The 15,090-nt window shown below is 51.7% G+C and overlaps 1 protein-coding gene across 1 annotated transcript in view; it reads right to left on the bottom strand.

The window, feature by feature from the left end:
• Adgre1 (adhesion G protein-coupled receptor E1) overlaps positions 1-15,090 on the bottom strand; it is a 40,409-nt gene that overhangs the window by 19,873 nt on the left and 5,446 nt on the right. The window contains 17 exon segments of the mRNA XM_078034764.1: positions 1,744-1,824; positions 2,536-2,624; positions 4,043-4,052; positions 4,054-4,190; positions 7,182-7,301; positions 7,411-7,563; positions 8,076-8,222; positions 8,588-8,707; positions 9,483-9,629; positions 9,995-10,114; positions 10,890-11,036; positions 11,402-11,521; positions 11,631-11,783; positions 12,298-12,444; positions 12,799-12,918; positions 13,028-13,180; positions 13,684-13,830. Of these exon segments, the coding sequence (XP_077890890.1) occupies positions 1,744-1,824; positions 2,536-2,624; positions 4,043-4,052; positions 4,054-4,190; positions 7,182-7,301; positions 7,411-7,563; positions 8,076-8,222; positions 8,588-8,707; positions 9,483-9,629; positions 9,995-10,114; positions 10,890-11,036; positions 11,402-11,521; positions 11,631-11,783; positions 12,298-12,444; positions 12,799-12,918; positions 13,028-13,180; positions 13,684-13,830 (2,111 nt within the window).

The raw sequence follows: 15,090 nt of genomic DNA, 5'->3' as shown, positions 1-15,090 counted from the left end.
ACCCCAGGCACTGGAGAGCGCCAGCTCCCCAATTCCATGGCTGAGGAGAGCCCACAAGCCCTGATCTTAGCCCAAAGAGTTACTTCCTACACTGTGGAAAGAAAACACACTTAGGCAAACTACAGATCCTCAGGGGAAATTCTTCTGTGTTAAACTCAGGTTTTGAATTCTTTAGCAAAATCTGACTATAGCTATATCAAGGGTTTGCAACAAGTTGTCACGTTAGAGAAGCTAACCAGTTAGCCGTGTGATTTCACGGCAAAATGTAAATGAGGGTTGTTTTTGATTTTTATTTATTTATTTAGTTGTAGATGGAAATATATCTTTATTATAAAATCTACAATAATTTTATATCTGTTTATTTTTATGTGGTGCTGAGGATCGAACCCAGGGCCTCACACTTGCTAGACAAGCGCTCTGCCACTGAGCCCCAGCCCCAGCCTGTAACTTGGGGTTTTAACATGAGCAGCTTCCGAGAACAGGCTGCTTGGGAGAATCTGCATTATTGTAGGTTCCATTGATTGACTTGTCACCAAAGGGCCCTAGTGACCTTGCCCATCAGATTTCTAAATCTCCCTCCTGATACTTGAAATTGGGGGGAAATAAAACTATATGTAAATGTAGGATAAAATGCGATCTATCCAAGTTAGTGAACAATGTTAATCATCTGTACAAATTGAGTCTGAAAACCCTGTGAATGGAGGTACACTTGATGAATAAATATGCTGAATTAATTTTCAATGGATCCAGTTACAAATAAAAATGTCATTCTTATTTTTCTGCAAAAAAATAACCAGATTCACAAATAAAATAATAACACCCTTAGGTCCAGCTTGGAGGTGAAGAAAAACCAGACTTGGCTCCCCACGGCTGTAGTGGTCTAGCAACTCCCACTACAGCAGCCCCACCTCAGTCCACAGAAGCCGGAAACAGCTCAGATGTCTTTCAAACCTGAGTGGATGAGCAAAGTGTGGCACGCTCACCAGAAGGAACCTCACACAGCAGCCTGGAGGAGGAAGAGCTGACACCCCCACCACCAGAGTGCACCTAAGGACATGGAGCTCAGAGAGACAAGCCAACCAGGACAGGCACGGGTGCCACTCTCAGGAGGTCTCTGAGCAAGGACCGATCTTAAGTGCATGATGCTTCGAGGGGGGAAAGCCAGTCTCCAGCCGGGCATGGTGCCCGCCTGCAATCCCAGCAGCTCAGGAGGCTGAGGCAGGAGGATTGTGAGTTCAAAAATAGCCTCAGCAACAGCAAGGCAAGGCACTAAGCAACTCGTGAGACCCCGTCTCTAAGTAAAATACAAAATAGGGCTAGGGGTGTGGCTCAGTGGGTGAGTGCCCCTGGGTTCAATCCCAGTTTCACTTACTGTATGATCTGAATTATTTGACATTCTCAAGAAGACAAAGCAACCGTGAGAGAGAAGAGACGGGGACCACAGGGGCTGTCCAGGGAGGAAGCATCTAACTAGAAGAGGAAGACTGAGGGCGGTGCCTGGAGGAAATGAAGCCGGGCTGCACCCTGACTAGTGGGAGCCCACAAATCTAGCCAGTAATTAAACTCACAGAAGTGCACACCCCCCCCCCAAAAAAATAAAGAGGTAAGTTGACTGTACGCTTATTTTCAGATGTCCGCATGTTCCTCTTTAACGAGAGGCTAACTCACAACCCAGGGATGATAACCAGGCCTTCTCCAGGCAGAGCCTCCCCCAGATGCTCAGAACTCAAGACGCGGGGTTACCTGCAGGGACACCGCGGATTTGTTCTCACAGGTTTTGTCCAGCACGTGGAAGGTGTCGTTCATCAGGGCACAAAAGGGGAGCTGTGTCCACAGAAGGAAAAGCTCCTGTGAGCCTCACAGTCCACCCCCAGAGAAGAGGAACGGGCTCCGGGCTCCGCGGCAGCGTGGGTGGCCATAGCTCACAAGAACCTGGTACAGGTCATGAGCTGCTTGAAGGACAGGCAAGGCTCCAGCCAAGGACCAGGACAAGGCAGTGCAAATAGTTCTGATTTGATCAGTGCACACCTGTGCTTGTATTGAAATATCCTGCAGTAATTACCCCATTAACGTGCACAATTATTCCATTAATGAATTAATAATTAAATTATTAATTGAATCCACAAGCTCACTCGGACTCGGATGGTATCCTCCCTCCCCGTTACCCTTTCTTAACCCTTCTTTCTTAATTTCCTTCCCCTTCCCTTACAGTCATGAGGCATGCTCTTAAAGAGAGGGACTTCACGTTTCACTTCCCCTTTTCCCCTTATCATCTAAAAAGCAGATGTGATAGCAGGAGCCAGGGCAGCTATCTTGGACCACAAAAATGAGACTTGTGTTGACCGTGACAGAGCACGGTGGACTCCGTATCGGCTCTCCAACGCTGACACCCACGTCTCCACAGAGGAGAAACAGGAACTGCTCCTTGGTTTAGGCCACTTGACTTTTTGCCTCTGTTAAGACTGATAAAAACTACGTCCTACCTAAGAGGCTTCTGGGAGAACGTCAAGAGCTATGACCTTCAGCGATACTTACATACTCCAGCTCCACGGGAGCCCCTGCTTGGCACTGCTGGGCCTGCTTGTTATGGGGTATCATGTCTTCCTTACATTTGAAGAGAATCCCTGGGACAAAGACAAGAGCAGCCAAGTCGAACTGCGATCGTGAATAAAAGCAGGTCCAACCTCACTACCCCCCAGTTTAAAATCCACCCGAGACACACGGCAGGAGGACGAGCAGATGGCAGCCACGCTGCAGCACGAGGACTCCAGGAAGCTTGAAGAGAGGCAGAGAGGACATGGCCGAGTGCGGCACCATCTCTATAAAACTCCAAACCAGGCAGAAATGAGCAAGATGTCGGTGGGAGGCAGATGCCCAGAGAGGGAGGAATGGACACAGAATTCCAGGTGGCCCAAGGAGAGGACAGAGGAGCATGGGGAAGGAGCCTTCCAGGGATACAGTGGAGTCCATCATGTCCCCGTTCGGACACTGGAAGGGCCTCAGGTGCGTTGTCTTGTTATTATACTTCATTTAAGTTCGTCTGCCCAGGGCTGGGGGTAGCTTAGTGATGGAGTCCCGGCCTGGCGTCGTGCCCGCAGCCCTAGGGTCAATCCCCAGCACCGCACACACAAGAAGAGTTACGTGTGTTTGTTTGGTTGGTTGGTTTGGGGGGTTTTTGCTTTTTGTTTTTTGTTTGGTACTAAGGATTGAACTCAGGGGCCCTCGACCACTGAGCCACCTCCCAGCCCTATTTTGTATTTTATTTAGAGACAGGGTCTCACTGAGTTTCTCAGGGACTCGCTAGTTGCTGAACTGGCTTTGAACTCCAGAGCCTCCTGCCTCAGCCTCCTGAGCCGCTGGGATGACAGGCGTGTGCCACGTGCCCAGCTCACATGTGTTTTTAGTGTCTCAAAAAATCCATCATTTAAAAATGTTCAGCCCTCCCTAGTTCCCTGTTGTTCTTGGGGGTGGAAAATCTCCCCACTGTTTAGCAATCAGGCTTCTGCCTGCCTCGTCAGGGTCACCTGATGCCCCACCTCTGCCCACTCTCAGTCAGCCTGAGCCTAGGAGACTGGCACCTGCGTCCCCCAGAACACTGCTTCTCCCCTGCTCCTCGGCAGGACCCTGTGCCTCCTCAAGTGGCTGTTAAGTCCCCTGGCTCAGGGCACATGAACCATCCCCTCGGTCACCTCCAAGCACACTGTGATTTCTCAGTAGCATTCGTCACAGTTACTGTCAATCACTAGCCGTGTGACCTCTGGCTCCTTCCCTGGACCATAAACCACACAAGAGCAGGGATCACGCCCCGCGTATCCAGGATGGAAGGCTCAGCCTGGAGCCCAGGGCGCTGGGAAGTTTAGTAAACAGTAGTTGGTCCAAACATAATGAATGAATGAATGAATGAATTGACACAAAGGAAAAGAGCGTGTGAGCAAGATGAAAGCGAAAGGAGGGTCCCCAGGTTGAGCAGAGCGAGGAGTTTACAACCAAAGCCCAACAGCACAGACCCTCCCTGTGGCCGTCACACACCAGGAGGTCTTACGTTGGCAGGTTGAAGTTGGCTTGCGTCTGGGAACCTTCGTGGTGGGGACGAAAGCCCACGGTGCAGCGGCAGCTGTAGGAGCCTGGGGTGTTGGTGCAGACTGCATTGGGGCCACACGGTGGTGGGTCCTGGGAGCATTCGTCAACATCTGCAAGAGTTCAGGCCGTCAAGAAACTCGGAGGCACAAGGAGGAGCTGCCTCCCGGGCTGTGTGGCAAGCCCTGCTCACCCCTGCACTCCACTCCCTGGCCTCTGAAGTGCCGTTGACCATGGCTTGGTGCAAAGCCAGGGTGGCAGGTGCAAGAGTAGCTCCCGGGAGTGTTGGTGCAGTCGGAACGTAAGGGGCACATGTCAACACACTCGTCAATGTCTGTGAGGTGGAGAGCGGGTGTGAAGCAGGGTTGTGCAAAGGTCCAACAAAGCATCATGGGTCACCTACCCACGGGGACACGTTGTTAGCACAAAAAGACCTGGAGGAACGCACACTTCACAAATCAGCTCAGCGCTTTATTCAGGAACGAAGGTTCACACAGGAGCAGGGGAGGCAGGGACGAAATGACACCATGGTGGGACCCACTTTCCTGGTGGAAAAGAAAGGGCCTGGGCTGGTCTAGGTTACCCTGAGGGTGGTCTAGGGAGCATGTCAATCTTCTTCGGGCACCAGGAATTTGGAGATTGTCCTATCAACCAGTGAAGGGTCAGTTTTAGTGCTTAGGAATTTAGGGTCTGTTTTACGGGGCAAAATGGGAGGGAGTCTAGGGTCAGTGGTCAGTTTCTGGGATTTACGTTACTGGACCTGATGGAGGGCCTGGGGTCAGTGGTTGGTATCTGGGAAGGATTTGTTTATGGAAGGATTATGCTTCGGCCCCTTCCCAGAGGCTGCCTTTCCAGGTGTGATGGACACCTCTTCCTGAGGGTTGGTTTCATCACCGGGGAAGAATGTGTTGGGAAAGGATCAATGTTCTCACTGTACGGTTCTCCTTCTCACCCCCCTTTCCCCGGGTCTCACTACTTTGGGGGTTTGTCATTTTCCATATCTAATACACGTCCCCACACGTGGCTCGTGGGTGGTTTCATCTTGTGTGGAAATCAGAGTGCATCGACCCCTTGGTGTGACCTCTCCACACAGTCAAGAGACGCAGGAAGCACAGATGACAAGGCTCACTCATCTGTTTACATAAATGTCTTTTCATAAGCTGTAGTACCTCTAGAATAATGATGAAAAGTACCGTATGGTAAATACACAAACCAGGAACAAGGTCATTCATTATCATCATTGAGTATCACGGACCGTGTACATTCACGTGAGCTATGCTTATGTGTGGTGGAATGCACAGGTGTGTCACGCCAACGTCACCACACATGCAGAAGTCGCACTGACGCGTTCAACTGTGACAACTACAACACTGCTAAGCAGGAGGACTGTGGGGGCTTTGCTACGATCTCATAGCACTCCCTCCCTTCCCTGCTCTCTCTTGCTCTGATTCCTGAACACTGTAGACAGGAGGGCTGTTGGGCTTCCTCACAACATGGCGGCAAGTTCCAAGTCTGTGCACCTCAGGGAACAAGGTGGAAGTGCATGGTGTGTATGTGACCTTGCTAGGATCTCATAGGACCTCCATCAAATGTACAATCCACTGTTGACAGAAACAGGGCTGCACAGAGTCCTCCTGGAATGTAGTCCCAGCCAGGGACTACAGAATGAAGCCATGAGACCAGTCCTCTCTCCTGAAATGTCAGAGGGGACTTCCATGTCACTTCTGAGTCAAGACAGTTAAGAAGTGACTGTGGCTTCTGCTCTCTCTGACCTTCACAGACTGGGACCCCAAGGCCCCAAGGGATAGACAGACCAAAAGATGGAAGGAGACAGTCCCTTTATCACCAAGTGACAGAAAGCTACCCACTGGCCAGACGTACCCATATTAGCTGTCGGAGGGTAAGAAATCTCTACTAAGTTCAGCCCGTGGTACTGGACTGGGGGCAACCGCCCCCTACCCCGGGAACACGGGCAAAGTCTGGAGACATTTTTGGCTGCCGTGATATGAGGGTGGGAGAGTGTCACGGAATCCAGCAAGGAGAGGCCAAAGATGCAGCCAAATACCCAACTGTGCACGAGACAGTCCCCCACAACAACAAAATGTCCAGCCTCAAATGTCAGCCGCGCTGGGTGGCCACACACACAGGGGAGCACGCTGAGAAACTAAGCAGAATGGCCCAAACTAAACGGCCAGCCCATAATAGGATCGAGAACTAAATGAAGAGTCATCCCTGGTGGTCACTCATTTGTGGAAAATTTGTTCCTCAGCTATAACTAACTGCTACAAATGGACTAGGAGAGGCAGGCGTGCCTTCAGATGCCTCTTAAGCTAAGCCAGGGGGTCTGAGGCAGGCCAGGTGGTGCCAGGCCCTGCTCCACGGAGTCTCCATCCCTACAAGGACCATGGAGAACAGCAGCGTCACCCCGGACACTGGAAGGCAGAGCCATTATCTCTTAGTGAGAAGATTCTGGCATGGAAGGTGGATTTGAGAGGAACTGGAGAAAGGGGGAGTATCACAGGGAGGCTGCTGCAGCCATGAGGAACTGAGCCCAAGACGGGGCAGAACCCATGGTGGCTCCACAGGCAGATTCCCCAAGCTGCAGTGATAGACCAAGGGTGACCCCAAGGCTGACCAAAAGTGCCTCTAGGGGAAGCTCTGAATTCTGGGTCTGGGCACTCACTGGGGAGGGCCTGTGGGGGGCCCTGGCATCCTGGTTGGGGGCTGCTATGTGCATGGTGGAATGCCTGGCAGCTCCTCTCCCTGAGGGATGCTGCCAGTAACACACACCTCCCCCTGTAACCATCCAGAGTGCCTCTGGACTTTGCCATCATCCCCTGTGGGGAAAAAAGTCACTCTAGGGACAAGAGTTCCTCACTAATGTCAAGCACAAGCTATCCCATGGCTTGACCCACGTTGGCCCTCAACAGGAGTTCAGACCCAGCTCATCCACCACAAGGCTGTGCACCCTTAGAAAATCACTTCACCTCTCTGAGCCCCAATGCTCTCTTCCCTATCACATGGGTCATGATCTCATGTGGTCTTCCAGTAAGGATACCCCTACTGAATCAGGTAGACCAATGATATAACCAGACCCTCTGTACCTTCACAGGTGGAGCCATTGGAGAAGAATCCAGCTTGGCAGCTGCAACGGTAGCTCCCCACAGAGTTGACACAGTTGGAATGCTCAGGGCAGATCCCACTGGTGAGGCACTCGTCAATGTCTGCAAGGAAGAGAGGACAGTCCATAAACCAGAGAGTCCAAGGATGCACATACTCATCCCAGTGGTAGATGCCCACCAAGGCCCATGGCAGAGGCCCCAAAGGAGTTACCTCTGCAAGAGAAGGTGCCTGGCCTTCCCAGGACCCAGTCTCCAGTGGGAAAAGAGAAGCCAGGAAGGCAGCTGCACCTGTACCTCCCAAGCACATTCTTGCAGACTGAGTGAGGACCACAGCGTGGGGGACTCTCAGTACATTCATCAACATCTGGACAGAAAAAGAACCAGCGTGACAAATTTGCCGCATCCTTGGTAGCAGGTGCCATTTTTCAAAGATGGTTGAAAGAATCCTCCATCCCACAGGTTCCTCCATCAGTGTGAGATGGCCTTCTTCCACCAAGGTGGTCTGTGCTACCTCCCACATATGTCACTAGGGTGGCAAAGATGCCAGGTCACAAAAATGCCAAGCTAGGTCACAGGCACACCATGCACTTCCACCCTGTTCCCTGAGGTACATGGTCTTGGAACATGCCGCCATGTTGTGAGGAAGCCCAACAGCCCTCATGTCTACAGTGTTCAGGAATCAGAGCAACAGAGAGCAGGGAAGGGAGGGAGTGCAGAGGGGAGGGGAGAGGGAGGAAAATGGGAAGAAGGGAGGGAAAGAGGGAGGGAAGAAATCCTGTTTGGTCTTTGATGAGGGAAGACCTTGCATCCACTACTCAGCAGCTTCCATGTGATTTTCCTACCAAATCCTGGAGGGTTTCAAGGGTGCAAACTGACCTTTGCATTCCACTCCTGGGCCCCTGAATTGGTTTTGTCTATTGCTGGACAGGAAGCCTTGTTTGCAAGTGCAGTAGTAACTCCCCATGGTGTTGGTGCAGGTTGCATAAGCTGGGCACGTGGTGGTGTCTGCACACTCATTCACATCTAGGCAGCATGGAAAGAAGAGTTTGGATAAGATAAGAGTGCAGAGTGGAGCCTCCAGGGACCTCAGCACAAAAAAGGGGCAGTGACCATTGTGAGTTCAGTGTGTTCCAAAGAGATACACAAAGCCCTGAACCCTGGTGCCTGTGAACGTGATCTTATTTAAATGGGACCTCTGTGGATGCAACTGGAAATGTAAATGAAAAATGCAGTCATAGGGAGTAGGGCAGACCCTAAATCCAGTGTAAGTGGTACCTTATAAGGAGGAAAGAGACTCCAAGACAGGCTCAGGGAGAATGCGTGGGACTGCCAGTGAGGAGACCCCTACTGAATCAAGTAGACCAATGATATAACCAGACCCTCTGTACCTTCACAGGTGGAGCCATTGGAGAAGAATCCAGCTTGGCAGCTGCAACGGTAGCTCCCCACAGAGTTGACACAGTTGGAATGCTCAGGGCAGATCCCACTGGTGAGGCACTCGTCAATGTCTGCAAGGAAGAGAGGACAGTCCGTGAACCAGAGAGTCCAAGGATGCACATACTCATCCCAGTGGTAGATGCCCACCAAGGCCCATGGCAGAGGCCCCAAAGGAGTTACCTCTGCAAGAGAAGGTGCCTGGCCTTCCCAGGACCCAGTCTCCAGTGGGAAAAGAGAAGCCAGGAAGGCAACTGCACCTGTACCTCCCAAGCACATTCTTGCAGACTGAGTGAGGACCACAGCGTGGGGGACTCTCAGTACATTCATCAACATTTGGACAGAAAAAGAACCAGCGTGACAAATTTGCCGCATCCTTGGTAGCAGGTGCCATTTTTCAAAGATGGTTGAAAGAATCCCCCATCCCACAGGTTCCTCCATCAGTGTGAGATGGCCTTCTTCCACCAAGGTGGTCTGTGCTACCTCCCACATATGTCACTAGGGTGGCAAAGATGCCAGGTCACAAAAATGCCAAGCTAGGTCACAGGCACACCATGCACTTCCACCCTGTTCCCTGAGGTACATGGTCTTGGAACATGCCGCCATGTTGTGAGGAAGCCCAACAGCCCTCATGTCTACAGTGTTCAGGAATCAGAGCAAAAGAGAGCAGGGAAGGGAGGGAGTGCAGAGGGGAGGGGAGAGGGAGGAAAATGGGAAGAAGGGAGGGAAAGAGGGAGGGAAGAAATCCTGTTTGGATCTTTGATGAGGGAAGACCTTGCATCCACTACTCAGCAGCTTCCATGTGATTTTCCTACCAAATCCTGGAGGGTTTCAAGGGTGAAAACTGACCTTTGCACTCCACTCCTGGGCCCCTGAATTGGTTTTGTCCATTGCTGGACAGGAAGCCTTGTTTGCAAGTGCAGTAGTAACTCCCCATGGTGTTGGTGCAGGTTGCATAAGCTGGGCACGTGGTGGTGTCTGCACACTCATTCACATCTAGGCAGCATGGAAAGAAGAGTTTGGATAAGATAAGAGTGCAGAGTGGAGCCTCCAGGGACCTCAGCACAAAAAAGGGGCAGTGACCATTGTGAGTTCAGTGTGTTCCAAAGAGATACACAAAGCCCTGAACCCTGGTGCCTGTGAACGTGATCTTATTTAAATGGGACCTCTGTGGATGCAACTGGAAATGTAAATGAAAAATGCAGTCATAGGGAGTAGGGCAGACCCTAAATCCAGTGTAAGTGGTACCTTATAAGGAGGAAAGAGACTCCAAGACAGGCTCAGGGAGAATGCGTGGGACTGCCAGTGAGGAGACCCCTACTGAATCAAGTAGACCAATGATATAACCAGACCCTCTGTACCTTCACAGGTGGAGCCATTGGAGAAGAATCCAGCTTGGCAACTGCAACGGTAGCTCCCCACAGAGTTGACACAGTTGGAATGCTCAGGGCAGATCCCACTGGTGAGGCACTCGTCAATGTCTGCAAGGAAGAGAGGACAGTCCGTGAACCAGAGAGTCCAAGGATGCACATACTCATCCCAGTGGTAGATGCCCACCAAGGCCCATGGCAGAGGCCCCAAAGGAGTTACCTCTGCAAGAGAAGGTGCCTGGCCTTCCCAGGACCCAGTCTCCAGTGGGAAAAGAGAAGCCAGGAAGGCAGCTGCACCTGTACCTCCCAAGCACATTCTTGCAGACTGAGTGAGGACCACAGCGTGGGGGACTCTCAGTACATTCATCAACATTTGGACAGAAAAAGAACCAGCGTGACAAATTTGCCACATCCTTGGTAGCAGGTGCCATTTTTCAAAGATGGTTGAAAGAATCCCCCATCCCACAGGTTCCTCCATCAGTGTGAGATGGCCTTCTTCCACCAAGGTGGTCTGTGCTACCTCCCACATATGTCACTAGGGTGGCAAAGATGCCAGGTCACAAAAATGCCAAGCTAGGTCACAGGCACACCATGCACTTCCACCCTGTTCCCTGAGGTACATGGTCTTGGAACATGCCGCCATGTTGTGAGGAAGCCCAACAGCCCTCATGTCTACAGTGTTCAGGAATCAGAGCAACAGAGAGCAGGGAAGGGAGGGAGTGCAGAGGGGAGGGGAGAGGGAGGAAAATGGGAAGAAGGGAGGGAAAGAGGGAGGGAAGAAATCCTGTTTGGATCTTTGATGAGGGAAGACCTTGCATCCACTACTCAGCAGCTTCCATGTGATTTTCCTACCAAATCCTGGAGGGTTTCAAGGGTGCAAACTGACCTTTGCATTCCACTCCTGGGCCCCTGAATTGGTTTTGTCCATTGCTGGACAGGAAGCCTTGTTTGCAAGTGCAGTAGTAACTCCCCATGGTGTTGGTGCAGGTTGCATAAGCTGGGCACGTGGTGGTGTCTGCACACTCATTCACATCTAGGCAGCATGGAAAGAAGAGTTTGGATAAGATAAGAGTGCAGAGTGGAGCCTCCAGGGACCTCAGCACAAAAAAGGGGCAGTGACCATTGTGAGTTCAGTGTGTTCCAAAGAGGTACACAAAGCCCTGAACCCTGGTGCCTGTGAACGTGATCTTATTTAAATGGGACCTCTGTGGATGCAACTGGAAATGTAAATGAAAAATGCAGTCATAGGGAGTAGGGCAGACCCTAAATCCAGTGTAAGTGGTACCTTATAAGGAGGAAAGAGACTCCAAGACAGGCTCAGGGAGAATGCGTGGGACTGCCAGTGAGGAGACCCCTACTGAATCAAGTAGACCAATGATATAACCAGACCCTCTGTACCTTCACAGGTGGAGCCATTGGAGAAGAATCCAGCTTGGCAGCTGCAACGGTAGCTCCCCACAGAGTTGACACAGTTGGAATGCTCAGGGCAGATCCCACTGGTGAGGCACTCGTCAATGTCTGCAAGGAAGAGAGGACAGTCAATAAACCAGAGAGTCCAAGGATGCACATACTCATCCCAGTGGTAAATGCCCACCAAGGCCCATGGCAGAGGGCCCGAAGGAGTTACCTCTGCAAGAGAAGGTGCCTGGCCTTCCGGGGACCCAATCTCCAGTGGGAGAAGAGAAGCCAGGAAGGCAGCTGCACCTGTACCTCCCAAACATGTTCTTGCAGACTGAGTGAGGACCACAACGTGGGGGACTCTCAGTACATTCATCAACATCTGGACAGAAAAAGAACCAGCGTGACAAATTTGCCCCATCCTGGGTAGCAGATGCCATTTTTCAAAGATGGTTGAAAGAATCCCCCATCCCACAGGTTCCTCCATCATTGTGACATGGCCTTCTTCCACCAAGGGTGGGTCTGTGCTACCTCCCACATATGTCACTAGGGTGGCAAAGATGCCAGGTCACAAAAATGCCAAGTTAGGTCACAAGCACACCATGCACTTCCACCCTGTTCCCTGAGGTACATGGTCTTAGAACATGCCGCCATGTTGTGAGGAAGCCCAATAGCCCTCATGTCTACAGTGTTCAGGAATCAGAGCAACAGAGAGCAGGGAAGGGAGGGAGTGCAGAGGGGAGGGGAGAGGAGGAAAATGGGAAGAAGGGAGGGAAAGAGAGAGGGAAGAAATCCTGTTTGGGTCTTTGATGAGGGAAGACCTTGCATCCACTACTCAGCAGCTTCCATGTGATTTTCCTACCAAATCCTGGAGGGTTTCAAGGGTGCAAACTGACCTTTGCATTCCACTCCTGGGCCCCTGAATTGGTTTTGTCCATTGCTGGACAGGAAGCCTTGTTTGCAAGTGCAGTAGTAACTCCCCACGGTGTTGGTGCAGGTTGCATAAGCTGGGCACGTGGTGGTGTCCGCACACTCATTCACATCTAGGCAACATGGAAAGAAGAGTTTGGACAAGATAAGAGTGAGTCCAGGGACTTCAGCACAAAAAGGGGGTAGTGACCATTGTGAGTTCAGTGTGTTCCAAAGAGGTACACAAAGCCCTGAACCCTGGTGCCTGTGAATGTGATCTTATTAAATGGGACCTCTGTGGGTGCAACTGGAAATGTAAATGAAGAATGCAGTCATAGGGAGTAGGGCAGACCCTAAATCCAGTGTAAGTGGTGCCTTGTAAGGAGGAAAGAGACTCCAAGACAGGCTCAGGGAGAATGCGTGGGACTGCCAGTGAGGAGACCCCTACTGAATCAAGTAGACCAATGATATAACCAGACCCTCTGTACCTTCACAGGTGGAGCCATTGGAGAAGAATCCAGCTTGGCAGCTGCAACGGTAGCTCCCCACAGAGTTGACACAGTTGGAATGCTCAGGGCAGATCCCACTGGTGAGGCACTCGTCAATGTCTGCAAGGAAGAGAGGACAGTCCATAAACCAGAGAGTCCAAGGATGCACATACTCATCCCAGTGGTAAATGCCCACCAAGGCCCATGGCAGAGGGCCCGAAGGAGTTACCTCTGCAAGAGAAGGTGCCTGGCCTTCCGGGGACCCAATCTCCAGTGGGAGAAGAGAAGCCAGGAAGGCAGCTGCACCTGTACCTCCCAAGCATGTTCTTGCAGACTGAGTGAGGACCACAACGTGGGGGACTTTCAGTACATTCGTCAACATCTGGACAGAAAAAGAACCAGTGTGACAAATTTGCCCCATCCTGGGTAGCAGATGCCATTCAAAGATGGTTGAAAGAATCCCCCATCCCACAGGCTCCTCCATCATTGTGACATGGCCTTCTTCCACCAAGGGTGGGTCTGTGCTACCTCCCACATATGTCACTAGGGTGCCAGGTCACAAAAATGCCAAGCTAGGTCACAGGCACACCATGCATTTTCACCTTGTTCCCTGAGGTACATGGTCTTGGAACATGCCGCCATGTTGTGAGGAAGCCCAACAGCCCTCATGTCTACAGTGTTCAGGAATCAGAGCAACAGAGAGCAGGGAAGGGAGGGAGTGCAGAGGGGAGGGGAGAGGGAGGAAAATGGGAAGAAGGGAGGTAGAGAAGGAGGGAAGAAATCCTGTTTGGATCTTTGATGAGGGAAGACCTTGCATCCACTACTCAGCAGCTTCCATGTGATTTTCCTACCAAATGTTGGAGGGTTTCAGGGGTACAAACTGACCTTCACATTCCACTCCTGGGCCCCTGAATTGGTTTTGTCTATTGCTGGACAGGAAGCCTTGTTTGCAAGTGCAGTAGTAACTCCCCACGGTGTTGGTGCAGGTTGCATAAGCTGGGCACGTGGTGGTGTCCGCACACTCATTCACATCTAGGCAGCATGGAAAGAAGAGTTTGGATAAGATAAGAGTGCAGAGTGGAGCCTCCAGGGACCTCAGCACAAAAAGGGGCAGTGACCATTGTGAGTTCAGTGTGCTCCAAAGAGGTACACAAAGCCCTGAATCCTGGTGCCTGTGAACGTGATCTTATTTAAATGGGACATTTGTGGATGCAACTGGAAATGTAAATGAAGAATGCAGTGGTAGGAGTAGGTAAGTCCAGTGTAAGTGGTGCCTTGTAAGGAGGAAAGAGACTCCAAGACAGGCTCAGGGAGAATGTGTGGGACAATGGAGGCAGATTGGGGCAATGTGTCTACAGGCCAAAGAGCACCAAGGACTCCCAGCAACCTCAGAAACTAAGACAAAGGTGCAGCGCAGATTTCACACACAGAGAAGGGTCCTCACACACCTGGGCTTCAGTCTCAGCCCCCAGGACTGTGAGAGAGTGAATTGTTGTTGTTTAAGCCATCCAGGTTGTGCTTATTTGTACTTTGAAGACCTGAGGCCCTTGCTACTCAACGAGTGGTCCATGGGACGGCAGCATGAGCATCATCTTGGAGTTCAGTGGAACTGCTAAGACCTCAAGCCCCACGCCAGGTCTACCAAGTCAGAATCTGCATTTGAACAAGAGCCCTAAGGCGTCTGTGAGCCCTGATCTGGACTTGGCTACTCCAAGGGTGTCCACAGACCAGCAGCATCTCCTGCACCTTGAACTCACAGGACCTCTTCCAGAATCGGCTGATAACTCAGCCGATTTGGAGGAGACCTGAGACTCTGCATTATACCAAGCTCCTGGAGGATGCCCACGTTGTTGGCCATGGGCCCTGCTGTGAACACCCAAGCACTGCACAGAGAGGATGCATGGTCAGGGAGGCTTTGGAGAGAGGTGGGGCTTGGCTCAAGTTCCAACAGGAACCTCAGGGCAGAGGATGCCAGCCGTTCTCCTGGACCCTTTGCACCCTCATCCGCCTGAAGACGGCACTGCTCTCTTCCCTGGCTGCGAGGGAGGGGTGGCCCCGGAGCTGTGCTCTGGCTGGTAGGAGCAGCAGCAGTGAGGTGCCTGCTCTCCCTCCCTCCCTGCCCTGACCAGCTGCACATGGGAGGATGGGAGGATCTACCCTCAGCAGGAGGTAGCAACACTAGGGACAGAGGCAGTGGGATGGGACGGGTGGCCCCCGAGAGCTGGGACGTGCTCCCAGGCAGGACTGCCTGCCGCCCTGTTCCATCTCCAATAGAGGTGCCCAACAGAGGCT

Source organism: Ictidomys tridecemlineatus, chromosome 2 (assembly GCF_052094955.1).
Source record: "Ictidomys tridecemlineatus isolate mIctTri1 chromosome 2, mIctTri1.hap1, whole genome shotgun sequence".
NCBI classification, from domain to species: Eukaryota; Metazoa; Chordata; class Mammalia; order Rodentia; family Sciuridae; genus Ictidomys; species Ictidomys tridecemlineatus.
Note: the sequence above shows the minus strand (reverse complement) of the source record. Positions and strands in the feature narration are given on the sequence as shown.